General features: G+C 38.2%; 1 protein-coding gene across 1 annotated transcript; it reads right to left on the bottom strand.

Annotated features, from left to right (window-relative positions):
- Window positions 1–2,221: 2,221 nt before the first annotated feature.
- LOC133526945 (sodium- and chloride-dependent neutral and basic amino acid transporter B(0+)-like) lies at window positions 2,222–18,496 on the bottom strand. Its single transcript, XM_061863808.1, has 10 exons — window positions 14,798–18,496; window positions 14,338–14,578; window positions 13,793–13,935; window positions 13,666–13,706; window positions 12,952–13,044; window positions 12,114–12,374; window positions 11,665–11,875; window positions 10,605–10,821; window positions 8,610–8,875; window positions 2,222–4,485 (listed from the first exon to the last, which is right to left on the bottom strand). The coding sequence occupies exons 1-10, from the start codon at window positions 14,816–14,818 to the stop codon at window positions 4,273–4,275; spliced, it is 1,707 nt and encodes a 568-aa protein (XP_061719792.1). The 5' UTR covers window positions 14,819–18,496; the 3' UTR covers window positions 2,222–4,272.
- Between the last annotated feature and the right edge of the window lie 791 nt (window positions 18,497–19,287).

Here is a 19,287-nt window from a genome sequence, read left to right as displayed (position 1 = left end):
TCGTGTTTGGGCTCAATAGATTTGCCCTGACGAGCACCATCAATCTAGATAAAGTCCAGGGTCTCATGATGGAGTCAGGAGTTGGTCACTAGAACTCCTAATCTACTCATTATAATTCCATCGTGTTTGGGCTCAAAAGATTTGCCCTGACGAGCACCATCGATCTAGATGAGGGCCGGGGTCTCATGCTGGAGTCAGGAGTTGGTCACCAGAACTCCTAATCTACTCATCATAACTCCATCGTGTTTGGGCTCAAAAGATTTGCCCTGACGAACACCATCGACCTAGATGAGGTCCAGGGTCTCATGATGGAGTCAGGAGTTGGTCACCAGAACTCCTAATCTACTCATTATAATTACATCGTGTTTGGGCTCAAAAGATTTCGATAGATCGAAGATAGGTCGATGGTGCTCGTCAGGGCAAATTTATGGAGCCCAAACACGATGGAATTATAATGAGTAGATTAGGAGTTCTAGTGACCGACTCCTGACTCCATCATGAGACCGCGGACTTCAACTAGATTGATGGTGCTTGTCGGGGTAAATCTATTGAGCCCAAACACGATGGATCTGTAATGAGTAGATTAGGAGTTCTAGCACCAACTCCTGACTCCATCATGAGACCCTGGACCTCATCTAGATTGATGGTGCTCGTCAGGGCAACTCTATTGAGCCCAAACACGATGGAGTTATGATGAGTAGATTAGGAATTATGGTGACCAACTCCTGACTCCATCATAAGACCCTGAACCTCATTTAGATCGATGGTACTCGTCAGGGCAAATCTATTGAGCCCAAACACGATGGAATTATAATGAGTACATTAGGAGTTCTGGTGACCAACTCCTGACTCCATCATGAGACCCTGGACTTCATTTAGATCGATGGTACTCGTCAGGGTAAATCTATTGATCCCAAACACGATGGAATTATAATTAGTAGATTAGGAGTTCTAGTGATCAACTCCTGACTCCATCATGAGACCCTGAACTTCATCTAGATTGATGGTGCTCATCAGGGCAAATCTATTGAGCCCAAACACGATGGAGTTATGATGAGTAGATTAGGAGTTCTAGTGATCAACTCCTGACTCCATCATGAGACCCTGAACTTCATCTAAATTGATGGTGCTCATCAGGGCAAATCTATTGAGCCCAAACACGATGGAGTTATGATGAGTAGATTAGGAGTTCTGGGGAGTTCTGGTGACCAACTCCTGACTCCGACATGAGACCCTGGACCTCATCTAGATCGATGGTGTTCGTCAGGGCAAATCTTTTGAGCCCAAACACGATGGAATTATAATGAATAGATTAGGAGTTCAGAGGGCCTACCGCGAACCACGTTCGACAAGTTACCTCCCTATCACACTTACGTACGGATTTACAAGTGCGACAGAGAGGCAACACGTCGAACGTGGTTCGCGGTGGGCCTCCTGGTGACCAACTCCTGACTCCATCATGAGAACCTGGATGGACTTCATTCGGGTCAAAAATAATAATACAAACCCTAACGTGATTTCAAATAAAACTGAAACTCTATAGCACTAATGTGCGCAAACGATTGGCATCTTGACTAGGCAGCATGGGTGCGTAGCCACCATGCCAAACGTTTACGATACGACAAGGAAACACTATCTGTCTCTCTATCGCACTAATATGTGCAATCGATTGGCTTCTTGGCTAGGTATCATGGGTGCGTAGCCAACATGCCAATTGTTTATGATACGACAACGAAACACTACTGTCTCTCTATAGCACTAACATGCGCAAACGATGGTCATGTTGGCTAGGCGCCATGGGTGCATAGCCAACATGACAATCTTTTACGTCACGACAACGAAACACTATCTGTCTCTCTATCGCACTAATATACTTTATTTATACCTGCAGTCATTTACTAACTTTTTCATTTTCCATTGGTGTGAAAGAGACAGAATAAAGAGCAAGGGTTATAGTACACTCTGTAGTCTGTACACTTAGTAGTAGTGTACATAAAAAAAACTACTGTGCATATAAAATAAAATAAAGTGTGCCCATATGATATCATATAACACTAAAATTAATGTTGCTTGACATTATATTGAAAACTATCAAGATTATTCTAGTCTGCATTGAAACGCGCGTCGCGTTGCCGGCGCTCGCGTACCGAGCGCCAACGCCATCTATCGAGCGTTATTTCGTGAAATCGGAGAACGCTCCAAGGAATAAGGGCTCTTAAGTGTCAACCACAGAATAACTACAAATAAAATAAATGCATTATTAATTCTCTATTTTAGTGACATCAGTAGGTGTAGTTCGCCGCAACTTTTCTTCAACTTCTTCATCCTACATGACCTGTGATATTATCTGACGCATTATATTTTGGAATACGAATCCGCTATTTCGAACTAATACAGCATTGAACAATACATCTTCTTGCGTCTTGCGACGACCACAATATTATAGCACCTCGTGTTACAGCTAGATTATACTTTTCATTAAATCGGATGACAATGCGATATTATGATGACATGGAGCTGGTCTGATGGTGGAGACAGGCGGTTGCCATGGAAAATGCAAACTAAGTGTGTTTGCGATTGTTAGAATTTTCTCGATAATTATTAGTTGCCTGTGGAAAGAAAAGTATAGTCAGCGATAACTTGTACTCGTACTAAAAATAAATCTTTGCCAAAAACGAATTCCAAAATTAATGCAGAAAATATTTAAAACATTTTTTAAACACTAAGTACATATTTTTTCCGACATGGATTTCGAATTTAACATATTACGAAAATATGAAATGCCGTGAATATAATTGTAATCAGCACATCAGGCGGACTAATTCATCCGATAGACAGAATTGAAATGAGAGTGATCTAATTCATCCTAATTAATGTCGTTTTGTAAATTCTGAAAGGTCACTCATAAAAGTGGAAATATGATAACGTCATATGGTAGCCACGTTACCTTTTGTTACTTTCTTTGAATTCAATAAATTATTGTCATGAATATGGAATAATCTATCAATCCATCGATCAGTAAAACCTTTCAAAACGCATACTTACACAAATCTCGCGAGGTTTTATCGGCTACTTCTGGACGCACTTTTCGTGCACTAGCCCTAAATTAAAATGCACATCCTATTTATTTTATTGACAACTAGTTTAAATATACCGGGTGGGCCCGGTAACAATAAGTTAAATTGTGAGCTGTACTCCTCAAACTGACCAACTTTTAAAAATGACTCGTATTTTGATTTTAAGCACACAATTAAAGTTTTGTGTTTAAAGCGCGACAAACAACGCAAGCAAGAAAAAATCTAATTTTAACAAAAGTTTTATCGTTTGAGGAGAACAATATGTTTCAATTATATGCTTGTGTTACAGGGCCCACCCGGTAAATTATGTACCTATTTCGCTAATATAATTTTCATGATGTGTCAAATAATTACATAGCTAGGATGAGGAAGAATGCAAAAGAGTTTTCTTCTTACGATTTCAGCTATATATTCCACTAAGATTATAAATACGAAGGAAAAAATAATGAATCAAAAGACTTTTTGTTTTTAATACGCTTTTCATGTTACTTTTATAAAGACATCCGGTAGTTACAAAATAATTACATTATTTATAGATAAGTTATGTCGAAAACAACAATACTTAACTCAAAGTAAACTAACACACATTTTTCCTTATGAACTCTTATAATGTGACGCCATACCAGCGTGACGGGAATAAGTAATGGACTCATCAAACGCCCAGAATGGACAGTCGTCGCAAACAGCTCGGGCTCATCTACTTGCGCCAAGGAAGGTCACTGAACAAGCTTAAGTCACGTACTCATTCAGTATACCTAAGCCTTACTTTACCTAACTACAATAAATAATTTAAGATTTTAAGACACCACTTCACGTTCATTATTACACTTTCTGAATATTATACGAATTAAACGATTTTATTTATTTATATTAAGATTTTTTTTACATGACAATGTCGTAAATGTACCTATATAGAGTCTATACGGAAAGAGAACAGTCGTAAAATGTATGGGGCCCAATACATTCCACGACTCTTCTCTTTCCGAACAGACTCTAACTTAAATTCATACTCCATCCGGCTTTGATACATGGTTATATGAGTATACAAAAGGTTTACGCTAATAGCATCGTAAATATGTAACTACTTCGTTTGAGTGACTTAGTATCATACCTCGTGCCAACGAAACGCAGGATGCAAGCGTAGGAACTAGGTTACGTTCCTATTTAGTCCATAAGTACCACTTTTCAATTTCAGCTAACTACTTTCCTCAAGATTCTTCTTTGGCTGAGAAATGTCGAAAATACTGGCTCCTCCCGTGAACTGTCCCAATTGTCGCCTTGTGTATGTGGGCGTGAAGGTATCTCTTGCGCCAGTTTGGCTCTGCTGGCGTCGAGCCATCCAATAATAATATGTAATTGGATCACGAGGACCCCAGTGTCTTGAGGGTTTGAAGGAGGACTTAATTTTCTGAAAATATACATGTCCACTAGAGTGTATCTCTTTTACAGCTTACAATAATAATATATAACAAACAAAAATTAAATACTAAATATATTAAGGGGAGAGTGGATATTGTGGATAAGGAAATATCAATAAACCCTCATTCTTAAAGCGTTTGTTAGAGTAAGTATCGTCTATGACCTCCTGCGTCCCAGTCCCTTGCCGTCCAGGTAAACACGAGTTGAATATTTTTGAGTATACGGCTCGGTTGTTATTGCACAAACGTCACAAGGTATATTTAAATTATAAAACATGCTAGTAGCAATTGTTTGTCTCCTAAGTATACGTGCTTCAATAACAACTAAAAAAAACGACTTCAAAAAGCATAAAATAAAATATTATGTTGTCTGTAATAAATAAATTGATTGATTGAAGAATGATAAAATAAAATATTATCCTTTTTAAGTATATGCGTCACCAACTGATATGTTTGAAGACGGTACCAAGCCAAATACTAACAATATTGGTCAAAAATAATCAGCTTTATGTATATAAATCACATTACAACTTTAGAAATAGATTTTATAACCACGTGCCGCCCACCATACACAATTATAGCTAAGGAACCACTTAAATGGTTGGCAGTCCTCAACTGTGCATTTCTCCAGAAATCTCCTGCCTTGCACAGCTAAACTGTGGAACGAACTGTCGCCTTCGGTATTTCCGGACCGATACGACCTTCAAACCTTCAAGAAAAGAGCATACTCCTATCTTAAATCCGGCAACGCATTTACAACCCCTCTGGTGTTCCGCCAGCTCGTTTGCCACCTGTATCATAAAAAAAGAACGTTGAATGAATTTGTATTTTTAATTAGGTAGACAAATGAAATGCTACTTTGGTTGTTTTTAATGAAGGATGACATTTCATCAAAAGAGAGTGTACAGTACATCCTGATCTACTTTGAGCGGCACGAGGATAAGTGTGGAATTAATTATCTTTGTCTCTTTGTTACCTTTTCACGGCTAAACATCTGAACCGATTTAGGTGAAATTTGGCATGAAAAAAGTTTAAGCCCTGAAGACGATCCATGACTTATTTTACATATTTAAATGAAGTTCTCTGGATAAGGGATTGAAAATAACTCAGTCTCAATTCTAGCCCTGCGCGCTACGGACAGTTCGAAAATGAGTAATAATAGGTCTTTAAAAAATACGTTGGTAAATTAACGCATTGGATTTATATCAATATGATATGGTACGGACTGAGCTAAGAAGGTTCGACCGTGTGTTCTACCTACAGAAAGTATGTTCATTGTTGTCGTTTAAGGTTTAAGGCAATCTCCAACGTATTGTACAGTCAGCATTTCATAAGTATCTACCATTCTGTAACGGCTTAACAAAAAGTGGTGTATTTAATATAGAACAACTAAGACTGTAAAAGATATACTTTTGAGCTCGAATTTTAACAATTTATCAATATTTGGAAAAGTTATCTGAAATATCAGATACTTTTGGCGCGTTGTTTCATCCGCTACTTTTGATGCTGACTGTACATACTTGTATGGCCGCATCTTTATTGAATCGCACCAGAATCATTGTATGCTACAAAATTTGGCTTGACACAGACTTCAAATATATACTCGTAAATTAGTAACGCAAATACATAAAAAAGCATAATGTTTTATTTTATCCTTTTTAAGTCGGTCTACTTTTTTTTTGTAAAAAGTATTTATTATCTAAATAAAAATGTGACGATATTAATAATGGAATCTACTTATGTAGGTCCTTAATTATTTGGATCCAGTTTAGGACAACCGAGCAGCGATGACATCAATATACTTAATATTTACGTGGTCCTGAGACCTATGTCACATGATGACATGATAGACAAGGTTTTATCCTCAACAAGACGGAACTTACTTCAGGAAAAGTACGAACATTTCGTGATATGCATTGTAAAGCAGCTTGTAAATAACAGGAAATCAAAACTTTACAACTATAAGTAATTTGAGAGTTTTATGAATGATGTTTTATTCGAAATACGTTTAGACAACCACATAAAAAGAGGCTTTACAATTAATCATAAAAACTTTACAATTTTTTTTGTAAAAAGTAACCCGACTTCAAAAAGAATAAAATAAAATATTAACCTCTATTAAGTATATGCGTTACCAACTGATATGTTTGAAGTCGGTGCCAAACCAAATTTTGAAGCATACCATGATTTTGGTGCAATTCGATAAAGATGCGGCTGTATAAGTATGTTCAATACGTTGGATTGCCTAACTACGACATCAATGAACGGACTTTCTGTTGGTAGGTACTTATCTAAGAACACACGGTCGAACCTTCTTAGCGCAGTCCGTACCATGTTTGTCGGTATATTAGTATAAATCCAATGCGTTTATTTAAAACCGTCGTAATTTTTAAATACCTATTTCGAACTGTCCATTGCACGTAAGTGTGGAATTGACACTGAGCTATTTACAATCTGTTATCCCTCTGGATAACTTCATTACAAAATATATAACAATTCAAGGACCGTCTTCAGGGCTTAAATTTTTTACCTTCATGCCAAATTTCACCTAAATCGATTCAGATGTTTAGCCGTGAAAAGGTAACAAAGAGACAGATCGATTTATTCTACGTTTATAATACCTATTACTACAGTTGTAATGTGATTTATAGACATAAAGCTGATTATTTTTGACCTGTATTGTTACTATTTGGCTTGGCATCGACTTCAAACATAGCAGTTGGCAATGCATTTAGTTAAAAAAGGATAATATTTTATTTTATCCTTTTTGAAGTCGGTATACTTTTATTTGTAAAACATTTTTATATTTCCATTTTTAGTTTTAAGGCATTGTTAAGAGCTGATGAGTGACGCATGACGCATGAATGAAAAACAAAATAATGTTTAACATGAAATCCGTTAACTTTAATAAATAATCAGGATTTTTGCACGAGCCCTGAATCACCAAACCTTCAACCTCCATTCCCCGACCCCTCAACTACAGACCATTTAACTCCTAATCCTAAGCCCCAATTCCTCAACTTCCAACAACCACTCATCTCCTACCCCCGATTCCTCAACTCCCAACCCCTCTTTCCCCGACCTATCAACTCACCACCCCCTCAAACCGTGACTCATCAAGCCCCAACCCCTCAACCCGCAACCTGAAACCCCCGTCTATCTTCACCACCACCGTCTACCTCACACACCTCTCATACCTACCCCTCACCTCTTATTTCCAACAACACCTACACATCCAATTATAAGGGGTAAGTTCCTCATATCGCCAGTGGTCTTCAAAATGTATGTATGTATGTATGTAACTTTATTGCACATAAACAGGTTAACGTAAAACAGACAAAAAATGTAATCAGTATGTAGCCTTACCACGAGTTTGACCCTGACATATTCGCTAGCATAACTTACTTTCTATCCATCTCGCTCGTACTTGCTTCCTATTAGTGAGAGCGAGATGTATAGAAAGGAAGTGACACGTCAGCTAAGGTGTAGTCAAACTCTTGGTAAGGCTACAGTTGCACTACATCAAATTGGTAGTTTTCATGAGGAAATGCTTGAGTTGCTTAAGGATACAGTCAAATCAGCATACATATGCCTTTAAAAAATAAGGAGTTCCCTCAATTCCTCATGGATTCCATCATCAGATCAGAACCAAAAATATTTTGAGACTACCTTGGAGGTAACTCCTTTCAAATAATAAAAGAATTACTCAAATCGGACACGGGTGTCGGAGTAAAAGGTGAACATATGCTACATTAAAATAAATCATCATCATTATCATCTAAAAATCATCATCATTAGATCCACTTCATCAAAGTGATGGTTTTTGAGAGAAAATGCTTGATTTGCTTAAGAAAACATCCAAATCACCATACACATGCCTTTAAAAAATGATGAGTTCCCTCGATTCCCCATGGATCCCATCATCAGATCAGAACCAAATTAAAATGGGACCAACTTGGAGATAACTCCTTTCAAACAAAAAATTATTACTCAAATCGGACCACGGGCGTCTGAATAATCGGTGAACGTACATAAAAAAAAATAGTCACAACCGAATACAGAACCTCCTCCTTCTATAAAATTGAAGTCGGTTAATTACACTTTAATAACTTACCCCTAATAAATCGTATTGAACTTGTTTAGCAACAGACGCTGCTGCTAATGCGAAGAATAGTGATGAAGTCACTGATGCTGTAACCAGAATAGTGATAGCTTGCCACGGGGCTTCCGTCCATTGTTCGTCACCGAGAAATATGGCCACCAGCCACCACACAGTGACCGGCAACAGGGCAGCAGGCGCGGCGAACCAGCCAAACACCCACGGTTTCACTAATGCCCGTCCTGTTAAAAACTCCACGTCCTCCACCAATGGCTTCCAGCCTGTAGTTAAAATAAGCATATCTTAAGTTCACCTCAGCCGTAGAAGAACATTTACTTATACACAGATAATACTAATAACCGCCATATGATGTTGATTCGACGATCATTATCTCTATAGTCGTTTCAGCGAACGGTCTCATAGCGAAGAGTCTCGACCAACTCTTGCTAGGTTGTTGGATCAAGGGTCAGATGCAGAAGGCGGTAGTCTTGGACACGGCGCGGATAGTCCGTCGGTTCCTCTCTCTGCAGCCCCATCCACCGACAGCTAGGGCCCTGCCCCGCTGCTAGATTAGGTTTTTTTTTATAATATGGTACCCTAGATTAGGTTTTTTTTATAATATGTTTATATGTATTTTGGATTATTTTTTGTAAAACCTAGTTTTTGCACAGGTTATTTGTCACTTTTTCACATCTATCAATAAGGATATTTAGACTACGCCCCATAATGCCATCATCGACATCAAATAGTAGTATCTAGTACTGTATTAGTAAGTAACAATAAAAAGATGTTTCTTTTTAATTGCTATTAACTCTGAAACTAGGCGAAATCCAGGAAAGTTTATATAACATTTTAGTCTCTAAATGTGATCAGGAATACACTGTTAAAATCTTTCGGTTTCGTCTCATGTTACACCGTGTATGTGCTCCCCTAACTTTTGAATCATGGATTCAAAAAATATGAAAAAAATTGTAGAACAATAGCATAATAAATACTTTCAATTAAAACTATAGCAAACATGATCGGTCCAGTCACTTTTGAGTTATTGCAAAAAGTCTTCTCTTCTTAGTAAATACAAAGTACTAAGTAGTACGTACAAAGCGCTGCGAAGAGTACGAAGGTGCAATACAAGCATAAGTAATGCACATGATACTAATAGCCCCCGTTTAGCCTATTCTAATAGAATGGTAAGAGCATGGCCTGACATGCTCTTGGCCAATTTTTTCTTAATTAGCGTGGACGTTAACTTTCACGAAAAGCGCTTGTGGCCTAGCGGTAAGAGCGTGCGGTGCGACTAGCAATCCCGAGGTCGCGAGACTCGCGAGACTTCGGCCCGGCCCGGCGGGTTTTTCGGAACTTACGAGTATGTACGAAATATCATTTGATATTTATTTTTTTATACGACGACGGTGGCAAGCAAGCATACGGCCCGCCTGATGGTAAGCAGTCACCGTAGCCTATGGACGCCCGCAACTCCAGTCGCTTTTCGGTGAAGGAGAACATCGTGAGGAAGTTGGATTAATCCCAATAAGACTTAGTTTACCCTTTGGGTTGGAAGGTCATATGGCAGTCGCTTTCGTAAAAACTAGTGCCTACGCCTACGCTAATTACAAATTATATGCGTGATACAGTTTACGGGGAACAGAAAACGCTTACCTACTCCTATGAAGTGTAAACAAATTAAAATAATGTATACCTTTTCTTGCATATACGAGTATATGTATACCTAAAATTAGTTTTTTTTTTATTTAAAGATTATTTTATTTATTTATTTTAATTCTTGGGATTTATGGCATAATGCCGGAACAACGTGAAGAAGGAAAAAGGACGGTAACTTTCACGACATGCCGCCGTGGCCGTCCACAAAAAGTTAAAAACAAACTGCATACAATTTTATACAATTGGTTCCTCGGCTTTATCCTGGCCTTAAAACGTGCTGTCACCATGGATGTTCACAATAAAGTAGGTATAAAAGCGAAATAATGAATCACAATGGCGGAAGAAACTTACCGTAAATTAATATGAAAGCCAAAATCTCTAAAACAGTTGCTATGCAAATGAGAAGAGGAACAGCAGTGTCTTCTAGCACTGATAAAGCGGGTAGCCCTCCTACCAACACTCCCAGCGCTGCCGCCGCGCCGAAAAACGAGCCCGTGAACGATATCAACCGCCACCCTTGCCCGCCCACTCGCCGGCAGTGGTCGTACAGGGGAAATAGTTGTACTAGCTGAAAACATAGTAAACAAGTAAGGAATCAACCATACCGTTGCTTTGCGATATCGCACTGTTTATTGACGTTGCATTTAGTTCGAATCCAACATTGATGAACCTATTAAAAACCGGCAGTTCACATTATATAATTATCTGTATTGGTGCCTACTTATGATCAATTTAATAACAACTGATATTCACTAACCTTAACCAAAATACGTAAACCATTGCAATTTTAGGTCGTGGGAAGTTAAGAAACACACGAAAATATATACATTGATGTACATACGCAATGAAATCGTTACCTATTTCTAAGTAAGAGGTAAGTAGATTTCTTGGTACCTTCAACTAAGTCCAAAGGCGCGCTGTCCGAATCGTCGACGATCCTAAACTCACAAGCGGTCCTTTAAGTCTAAGGAGAGACTTTGCCTTTTTGTGTGTGTTCTACCGCTTGTACATGTACAATGGGCTGTGCTCTAAAGAATTGTTTGACATGATGCCAACGGCTACTTTCTATCACCGCACCGCTCTCCGTCGGCAGGGAGTTCATCCTCACACCCTAAAACCTTAATGGTCTAAGAGGAGTACTGTGCGGTTTAAGAGAAATTTCCCCCCGCGGACGCTCCGGCTGTGGAATGAGCTCCCTTCAGAGGTTTTCCCGAGGGTCTAGAGCATGGGGTTCTTCAAAAAAGGAGTGTACAGGTTTTTAAAGGGTCGGCAACGCGCATGTAACACCTCTCGAGTTGCAGGCGTCCACAGCCTGCGACTGCTTACCATAAGGCGGGCCGTATGCCTGTTTGTCACCGTAGTGGTATAAAAAAAAGTAAGAGGCGGTATTAAAACAGTAAGACAGGATTACCATTGAAATGATTCCCGAGAAGATTAACAATGCGTATACAAGTATTGGCCAAATTATGTTTAGGCTGTGATACTCCGCGGCTCTGTACATCTGCACGAGCACGGCCAGTGCGGTCTCATCGCGGTCCTCGCCGCCACCCGCTACGCTAAACCAGAATACTGCGCCGAGCCAGCTACATACCACATTCGCTCCGACCAGTGACCACGTCGTTCTGCGAAACCAAAAATCAAAGCGCCTTAGTGTTTACTTAATGTCAATCATTATAAAATATGCAGGGTACATTCATAAAGTACTATTCTATATGCATATACGACTGCATGAAGGAGTCCCAAACGAAATATCTAATCATCATTAAATAAAATGGATCTTCTAAAACGACCTAACATAGTTATACATATGTATAATAAATAGTGCATTGTAAAATATCCAATTAGTAGGTTTTTCCTTACCGCTGAACGTCGCCATTAGAATATATCACGGTGCCGGACGATATAAGGAAACCGCCAGCCGTTTGTGACGACAAAAGAGCCTGAATAACGGCGCTGTACCATATTTTGGACTCCAAATAATGAAGCCAGTCATGTTGCCTTTGAAACATTGCTAAATTGCTCCTGCTCCCAATACAACTTGCAATCACAACCATGAGTATCAATACTAACGGTCCTAAACCATATAAAATCCGTTTCATTAATTTTATGGGATTGTAAAATCTGAAAAACGAAACAAGTATTGTAGATATCCACAACCACTATTCCTTACAAAATTACATAAATGGCTTAGTGAACAAGCAATTTTACTCCTTACAAGAATATTTGTCGTATAAACGTTTGTAGTAAGTAGCATATGTCTGAATAACTTCAAAACTATTTTGTTATCTCTTCATTTATTTGCTACTTTATTGTAGTTATAGCTAAATTAATCTCGTTCTTCGTAGTTTTAGATTATATACTAGTACAATAAGAAATATATTGCGCGCTGTAATCTCGACAGATTGTGATGGAATTTTGTAAATACTAACAGCTTTTGTACTCATTGTCATGGAAAAAGTTATGAATTATGAAATGGGTTTTTTAGGTTTGCATGTGATCGCAACAACTAAAACACTTATTTACCTACTTTAGTCATTCAGGAATACATTCGATGCATCGTAATCATCCCACTTTGGAGACTTAGCGTCACTGAAAAAACTGAGTCATCTATACAATGCTCCGCTTTCTGACGGAATAGTACTCGTAGTTACACCGCGCAAGAACTATATGTGCTTAATAAATTGACTTAAGTACTTACATAAAAGGAAAAATAATCCATAAAACTATGGTCAACATAGACAACGCCAAGTAATATTCAGGTTGCTCCGCAAGCGGCGCCAAAAAAGTGGAACTGTAACAGAATAGGAAAGATAAGGACATTGATTATACCTACAATAGATAAACTTTCGGTGCATATATATATGTATATATATATATATATATATATATATATATATATATATATATATATATATATATATATATATAGTACCTGGGCGACCGAGCTTTGCTCGGTTATAACTATTTATTGTAATATGGTGGTGTATAGGTGATAATCTTAACTACATTTTTTTAGTAAATTAAACTTGTCTAAAACAATAAAAATTAATAAAAATTATATATAAACTTGAACATATTAAAAAAAAAGTTAGTCACCGGGCGAGATTCGAACCCGTAACACTCGTTTAGCAATCCGTGTCTTAACCCGCTGGACCAGACGGACAGTGGCCGGCAACACGAAATTAGCGACCATATTCTGCGTCGAAAGACAAACGCATGAAAACTCGAAAACACGCGTTTTCCCAAACATAAGAATAATCTAGATAGATTGTAAACCCCCATATACTAAATTTCAGCGAAATCGTTAGAGCCGTTTCCGAGATCACAGAAATATATAAATATATATACAAAAATTGCTCGTTTAAAGGTATAAGATATATATATATATATAATTATAAAACAATGACCTTACTTCAAGCATGTTATTTTACTGGATTCATATTTGTCTTCTTCCTGTCGATGAAAAAAAACTGTTAAAATAATCCACGCGAATACGTTGTATACGTGCTGTTTAATTTTTTTGTTGGATTGGAACTTACTGTTACAATAGGCTCAATGCATTCCCACATGATAATAGATCTATTTACAGTAAAGAAAAGGTAGATCAGTACCGAAAAAGCAACATATATTATTGAGTATATGCTTGCAATGTATGAAATGAGTAATCTCATGTAGCCAACACCTGAAACAAAAACGTCAAAGAATGAAATAAATAACACACACACACAGTATATAGTAACATATACTTAAATTAAATAAAATCAAAAATAGGATTTTGTAATTGTTAATTCTTAGGGTCCTAGTCGATGTAACGACAGCTATGTTTTGTAAAAACAGAAACAGTAACTACCTATAGATATTTAGTTACCGCAGAATTTAATGGTGGGTATAGTGCCATTGACCGCCATTTACTTAAGCTGCCAAATTTGTGTGCAATATTTTGCACTACTTTGCGCATCTGTGTAAGAATTTCCTTTCGTCTAGATATGTCTAACAGTTCCAACGAAGCTCAAAGTAAATCGATGTTGTCTTTGCAAAGCTAATTTACAAAAATTATGTCGATAAAAGGATGACATGCTTATACCTTTAAAGAAAGGCACAGCTCTCCAAACTCCAACTGCGTCTTGTTGACTAAGTTGTCCTATAGTCAGCTGCATTAGCGTAGCCGGGAGAGCAAAAATCACCATGGCAATGCTCAACACCAATAAGTAAGACATCCCGCCGTATCGGTACGCCTCGCGGGGAACTCTCCATGTACTGTTAAAGCTGACTGCCACTGCCAAAGTGCACAAGTGCGCTCGTATGGCCTCCCAATTCATCCGGTCCTACAAAAGATAACATCAAACTACAAAAGAGATCACCACTAAAACAAAGTAAACATAAAATTGGAAATTATTAGTTGGTAACAAGCGAGTTCCTAAACGTGCATTATTATTAATAAATAATTATTTGGTCGTTTTGATACGAGTAGATATATCCGTCATTACACATACTTATCCAAAATGAGAGCACTAAAATAACAACACGTCACATAATATATGTACCTTTAAGTTTAAACAATGCATTGTTTTATATTTTACTCTACACTCTGGAATATACAAGGCTCATACATCTATACTGAAGCTATTAAAATTTAAAGTGCACCACCAAGCCGTTCGAGATCGAATTGGGCAACATTTTGCAGATAAAGAAGAGATAAACAGATAATAATCTGTTACCTTTCTAAATCATATCGATCTTTGAATCGACGCACTCGTTCAAGTGGAGCTCTATTTGCTCTAGAGATATCAGCCGACAGTTCAGTTCTGAGATATACGAGTAGATGCAGCATATTTAACATAAATATCTGTCATTGCCACACCCGATATGGGTATCATGTATTGAGACGACTTTATTGTTACCTGAGACCTGACATATGTACATACATGTAAGCAATTCAAATTGAATAAAAATTAAATGCTGAGCTGCTGCTACTGCTAGCTGAGTAGTCCTCTCCTCCTACATGGTTGAGAGGATAAACCTGAAGAAGTATGTCATCGCAGTGTTCCTCGACATAAAGAACGCGTTCGACAAGGTCTGGCATTAGGGGCCTGCAAGCCAAGCTGCCACAACGTATCGGCCCACGTCGAGTCGTACACGTCGTTAGCTCCTTCCTCCCCAACCGACGCTTTCAAGTGGCAGTTGACGATGCCGTATACATATTCAGCACGCCCGATCCTCGCGGGAGTCTTTCATCTTCTTACGCTTGGTACACCGATAACATCCCGGCGGTAAACGGCATCGTCCGCGAATTAACCCATTCGCGGACAATGCAGCGTACTACGCGTCGTCCATCACACTAACCTACGCCTAGGGCTTGCAATTCGATTATTCGAATTTTCTAATATTCGACCTATTTTCATATTCGAATATTTTTTATTACTCGAAAAAATCTATTCCATCCGCTATAATTATAGTTTCTGTGTGTTTTGCCGGGTATTTTTTACAGTGAATGAGGAACGGTAGGTATCCAAATGCGAAGGAAATAATATTTTCATTGTATTCTTCTCGATAGGCTTCGTGGAATTACAGCTAAACCTAACTCCATTTCAACGAAAATAAAAACAAAAATTGTTATTTTTACTGTGCGGCTAATGCTTTTTGTAGGACTGTGGGTACAGAGCAACGTTACGTAAGTTTTAAGTTAAAGGGTCATTCTGTTTATTCAGTAGGGTTACTACAAGCGTAAACGCACCTGCCCGACTAATTTAACCATGCACCTTCAGATGACGAATAATCTACCCAGTAGTCAGCCAACTTTTTCCCTTTAATATTCCAATATTATAATAGCCAACCATGAGGAATCAAAACTTGCCAAAACAAATAAAGCTAATAAAAATTCAATATACATAGACGCATACAATACATACAATCACGCCTATTTCCCGGAGGTGTAGGCAGAGACCACGGATTTCCATTTATACTATAATCGCAAAAGTTATAAAATTGATTAGTATAACATTCTAAGGCCTATGCATTATTATTCAGAAATATTTTAAGGTATACATTTTAACGGACTAATGGTTATTATTCATATAGTTTTCATTACTAAAGTGAATTACGTCTAAGAAATCATATCTATACCACTTTATGCACATACATATATTTACTCAGAAAAGTTTAAAGACATACTTTTGAAGGTGCTTCTTTTTATAATTATGCCTTTCGATAATGTCTTGTTAAAATTATGCTGTAAAATAAGAATAAAAGAAACTTATGTATCTAGATAGGTTCGTTAGTTACTTTGTGTTCCTCAGAGTGAAAATAGGAGTCCCGTGAAGCGAGGTTTCCTCGACTCGTTAGCGGCACAAAATGCATCAGTAAGCTACATTACATGAAATTTAGGAAACGGCATAGTAGTCAGTAAGCCAAACAAAAAAAACCTTTTCCCCAGGTAGGTTCGTTAGTTACCTTGTGTCCCTCAGAGCGAAAACAGGAGTCCCGCGAAGCGGGGCTCCGTCAACTCGTTGGCGGCACGAAATGGATTAATAATCTACACGAAAAATAGGAAACGGCGCAAAAGTCAGTAAGCCAAACAAAACAAAAACCTGTTTCGTCAGGTAGGTTCGTTAGTTACCTTGTGTCCCTCAGAGCGAAAACAGGAGTCCCACGAAGCGGGGCTCCGTTAACTCGTTGGCGGCACGAAATGGATTAATAAGTTACATGAAATATAGGAAACGGAGGTAAAGTCAGTAAGCCAAACAAAAAATCATGTTTCCTCAGGTAGGTTCGTTAGTTACCTTGTGTCCCTCAGAGCGAAAATAGGAGTCCCGCGAAGCGGGGCTCCGTCGACTCGTTGGCGGCACGAAATGGATTAATAAGTTACATGAAATATAGGAAACGGAGGTAAAGTCAGTAAGCCAAACAAAAAATCATGTTTCCCCATTCCCCAGGTAGGTTCGTTAGTTACCTTGTGTCCCTCAGAGCAAAAAATCTTATAAATTATAATTATTACGAGTGTTTTTTATTGAATGCGACATTATGAAGTCTGGCAACACCAGAACATTGAATTGTATTAGTAACTAATCAAGTGAATATCGATCATTATACCTTGCGAAAATAGACCTTACGACAATTATTATAAACAAGTTTATTACCTTCTACATTATGTAATGATATAGAATCTGAGCTTTGAATATTATGACCGACAAATATTATGACTAACAATAATGATGACCTGCAAAAATCGGATCTACAATTTATGTCGTTTAATTTTATGACTATTAACAATATGACTAATAAAAATTATGGTAGAAAACGTTATGGACTGAGAAAATCGGAACTAAAAATTTATGGGAACCAATAGAGACCCACTTCTCAACGCTCTCGTTTCCACTGCATCCACATGGGTCTGATGCCTCTTCTGCTATACCTAACTTTCGCTACCATACATAAGTGCGGGCACCAACACGCCTCTATGCACAGACAACCGTGTTTTTGTGACACCTTCTGGCTGCTCATAAAAGCGTTAAGTGCCCCATCCACACGACACCATTAATTTCCAGCATTTACTCCCTTTTAATATCTTTATCATGCTTACCGTCTCTAGTAAACAAAGTTCCCAGGTACACAAGCTATTTCACTTGTTCCACTCTTTCTTGACCAATAAAAAAATTCACAGTTTCCAAATACCATTACTTTCGTCTTGCTTACATTTATTTCATTCCTTTCCTTTCAAAAGACCCATGTATTCTAGTTACCATCTCCTGCAACTCTTCACCCGATCATGCTAGCAATACCAGGTCATCTAAAGAAGACATCTGACAAGTAACCCATGCACTCATTCTCAACCCACATTCATCATTTCTCAAATGATGCAATGCAAACTACTGTCCATGAGTAGATAAAACAGCCACGGTGACGCTACACATCCTTGCCTAACACTCTTTTCTATGCTAAGCCACTCGTTGTACTATTCGTTTACTCTCACACAACCACTGAAATAGAGCGGAACAAAATACAATTGAATGAAAGGCTTTTTTATAGGCAACTGAGTGACTAAAAATAAATATTAAATTTAAATCGCAAAAATATTTACTACATTTTTTTTCTCTTACGTGTTTGGATGCTTATATGTAGTTATAATAGTATTCATTCACGCAACGATGCATTTATACTAAAAGTTTTATCTACAAATATTGATTACGTCAAATTTTTGCGTTTCGACTCCTTTTTACAAATGTGGACATCGCAGTAGGATGATAAAACTAGTCAATTAAGTGGATTTTCTCAAAATATCATCAGTTTTTGCAATATTTGAAAATAGTTTTTGAATAAAACGATAAAAAAACCAATTCCCGGTCATTTTCTTATTTCTTTGAAATATTCGAATTTTATTCAAATATCTCGTCAGAAAAAGTCGAATACCTATTCGAATACCTGAAAGTTTCGAATATTTGCAATCCCTACCTACGCCACACTCAAGATTCAGCGCCAACTTGATGTACTACCGGAGTGGCTGACCAACCGGAGGCTCTCGGTGAACGTCACCAAGGCCAGCCCGTGCGAGCAAAGAGATACAGTGGCAGCACATGGCAAAATACCTAGGGGTCACACAAGGGCATCACAACGGAGCAACACACGGAGGAGTTAGTGAGACGGGCTATAACTGCGCGTACACCCCGCTTCGTCTACTGCTCTACAACAGCCTCCCCATTTGCACAAAGCTGGGGACCTATAAGACTTACGTCAAAGCGAGGCTGTCATATGCCTCTCCTGCCAGGAGACGCTCAGTCTCCGAGCGATTGTTAGAGCGCCGCCAAAAGGGGCCCAGCCCTGAAATAGCCCCCCAGAAAGGGAAGTAAACAGATGGAGTGAGGTGGTTTTTAGCATAATTCGACACTGGATTACGAAAATATTAAGACCCGTCCGCGTCCATCCGTACGCTATTTCAATACAATTAAAAAGTAAACAAAAACAATGAGCGTTTTACAGCAAACGTTTGACGTCCGCACACTGCCATCGCCAGCGAACGAAAAAAACATAGAAGACTAAA

Source organism: Cydia pomonella, chromosome 1 (assembly GCF_033807575.1).
Source record: "Cydia pomonella isolate Wapato2018A chromosome 1, ilCydPomo1, whole genome shotgun sequence".
NCBI classification, from domain to species: Eukaryota; Metazoa; Arthropoda; class Insecta; order Lepidoptera; family Tortricidae; genus Cydia; species Cydia pomonella.
The sequence above is the reverse complement of the archived record's forward strand: the minus strand, read 5'-3'. Positions and strand labels throughout refer to the sequence as shown.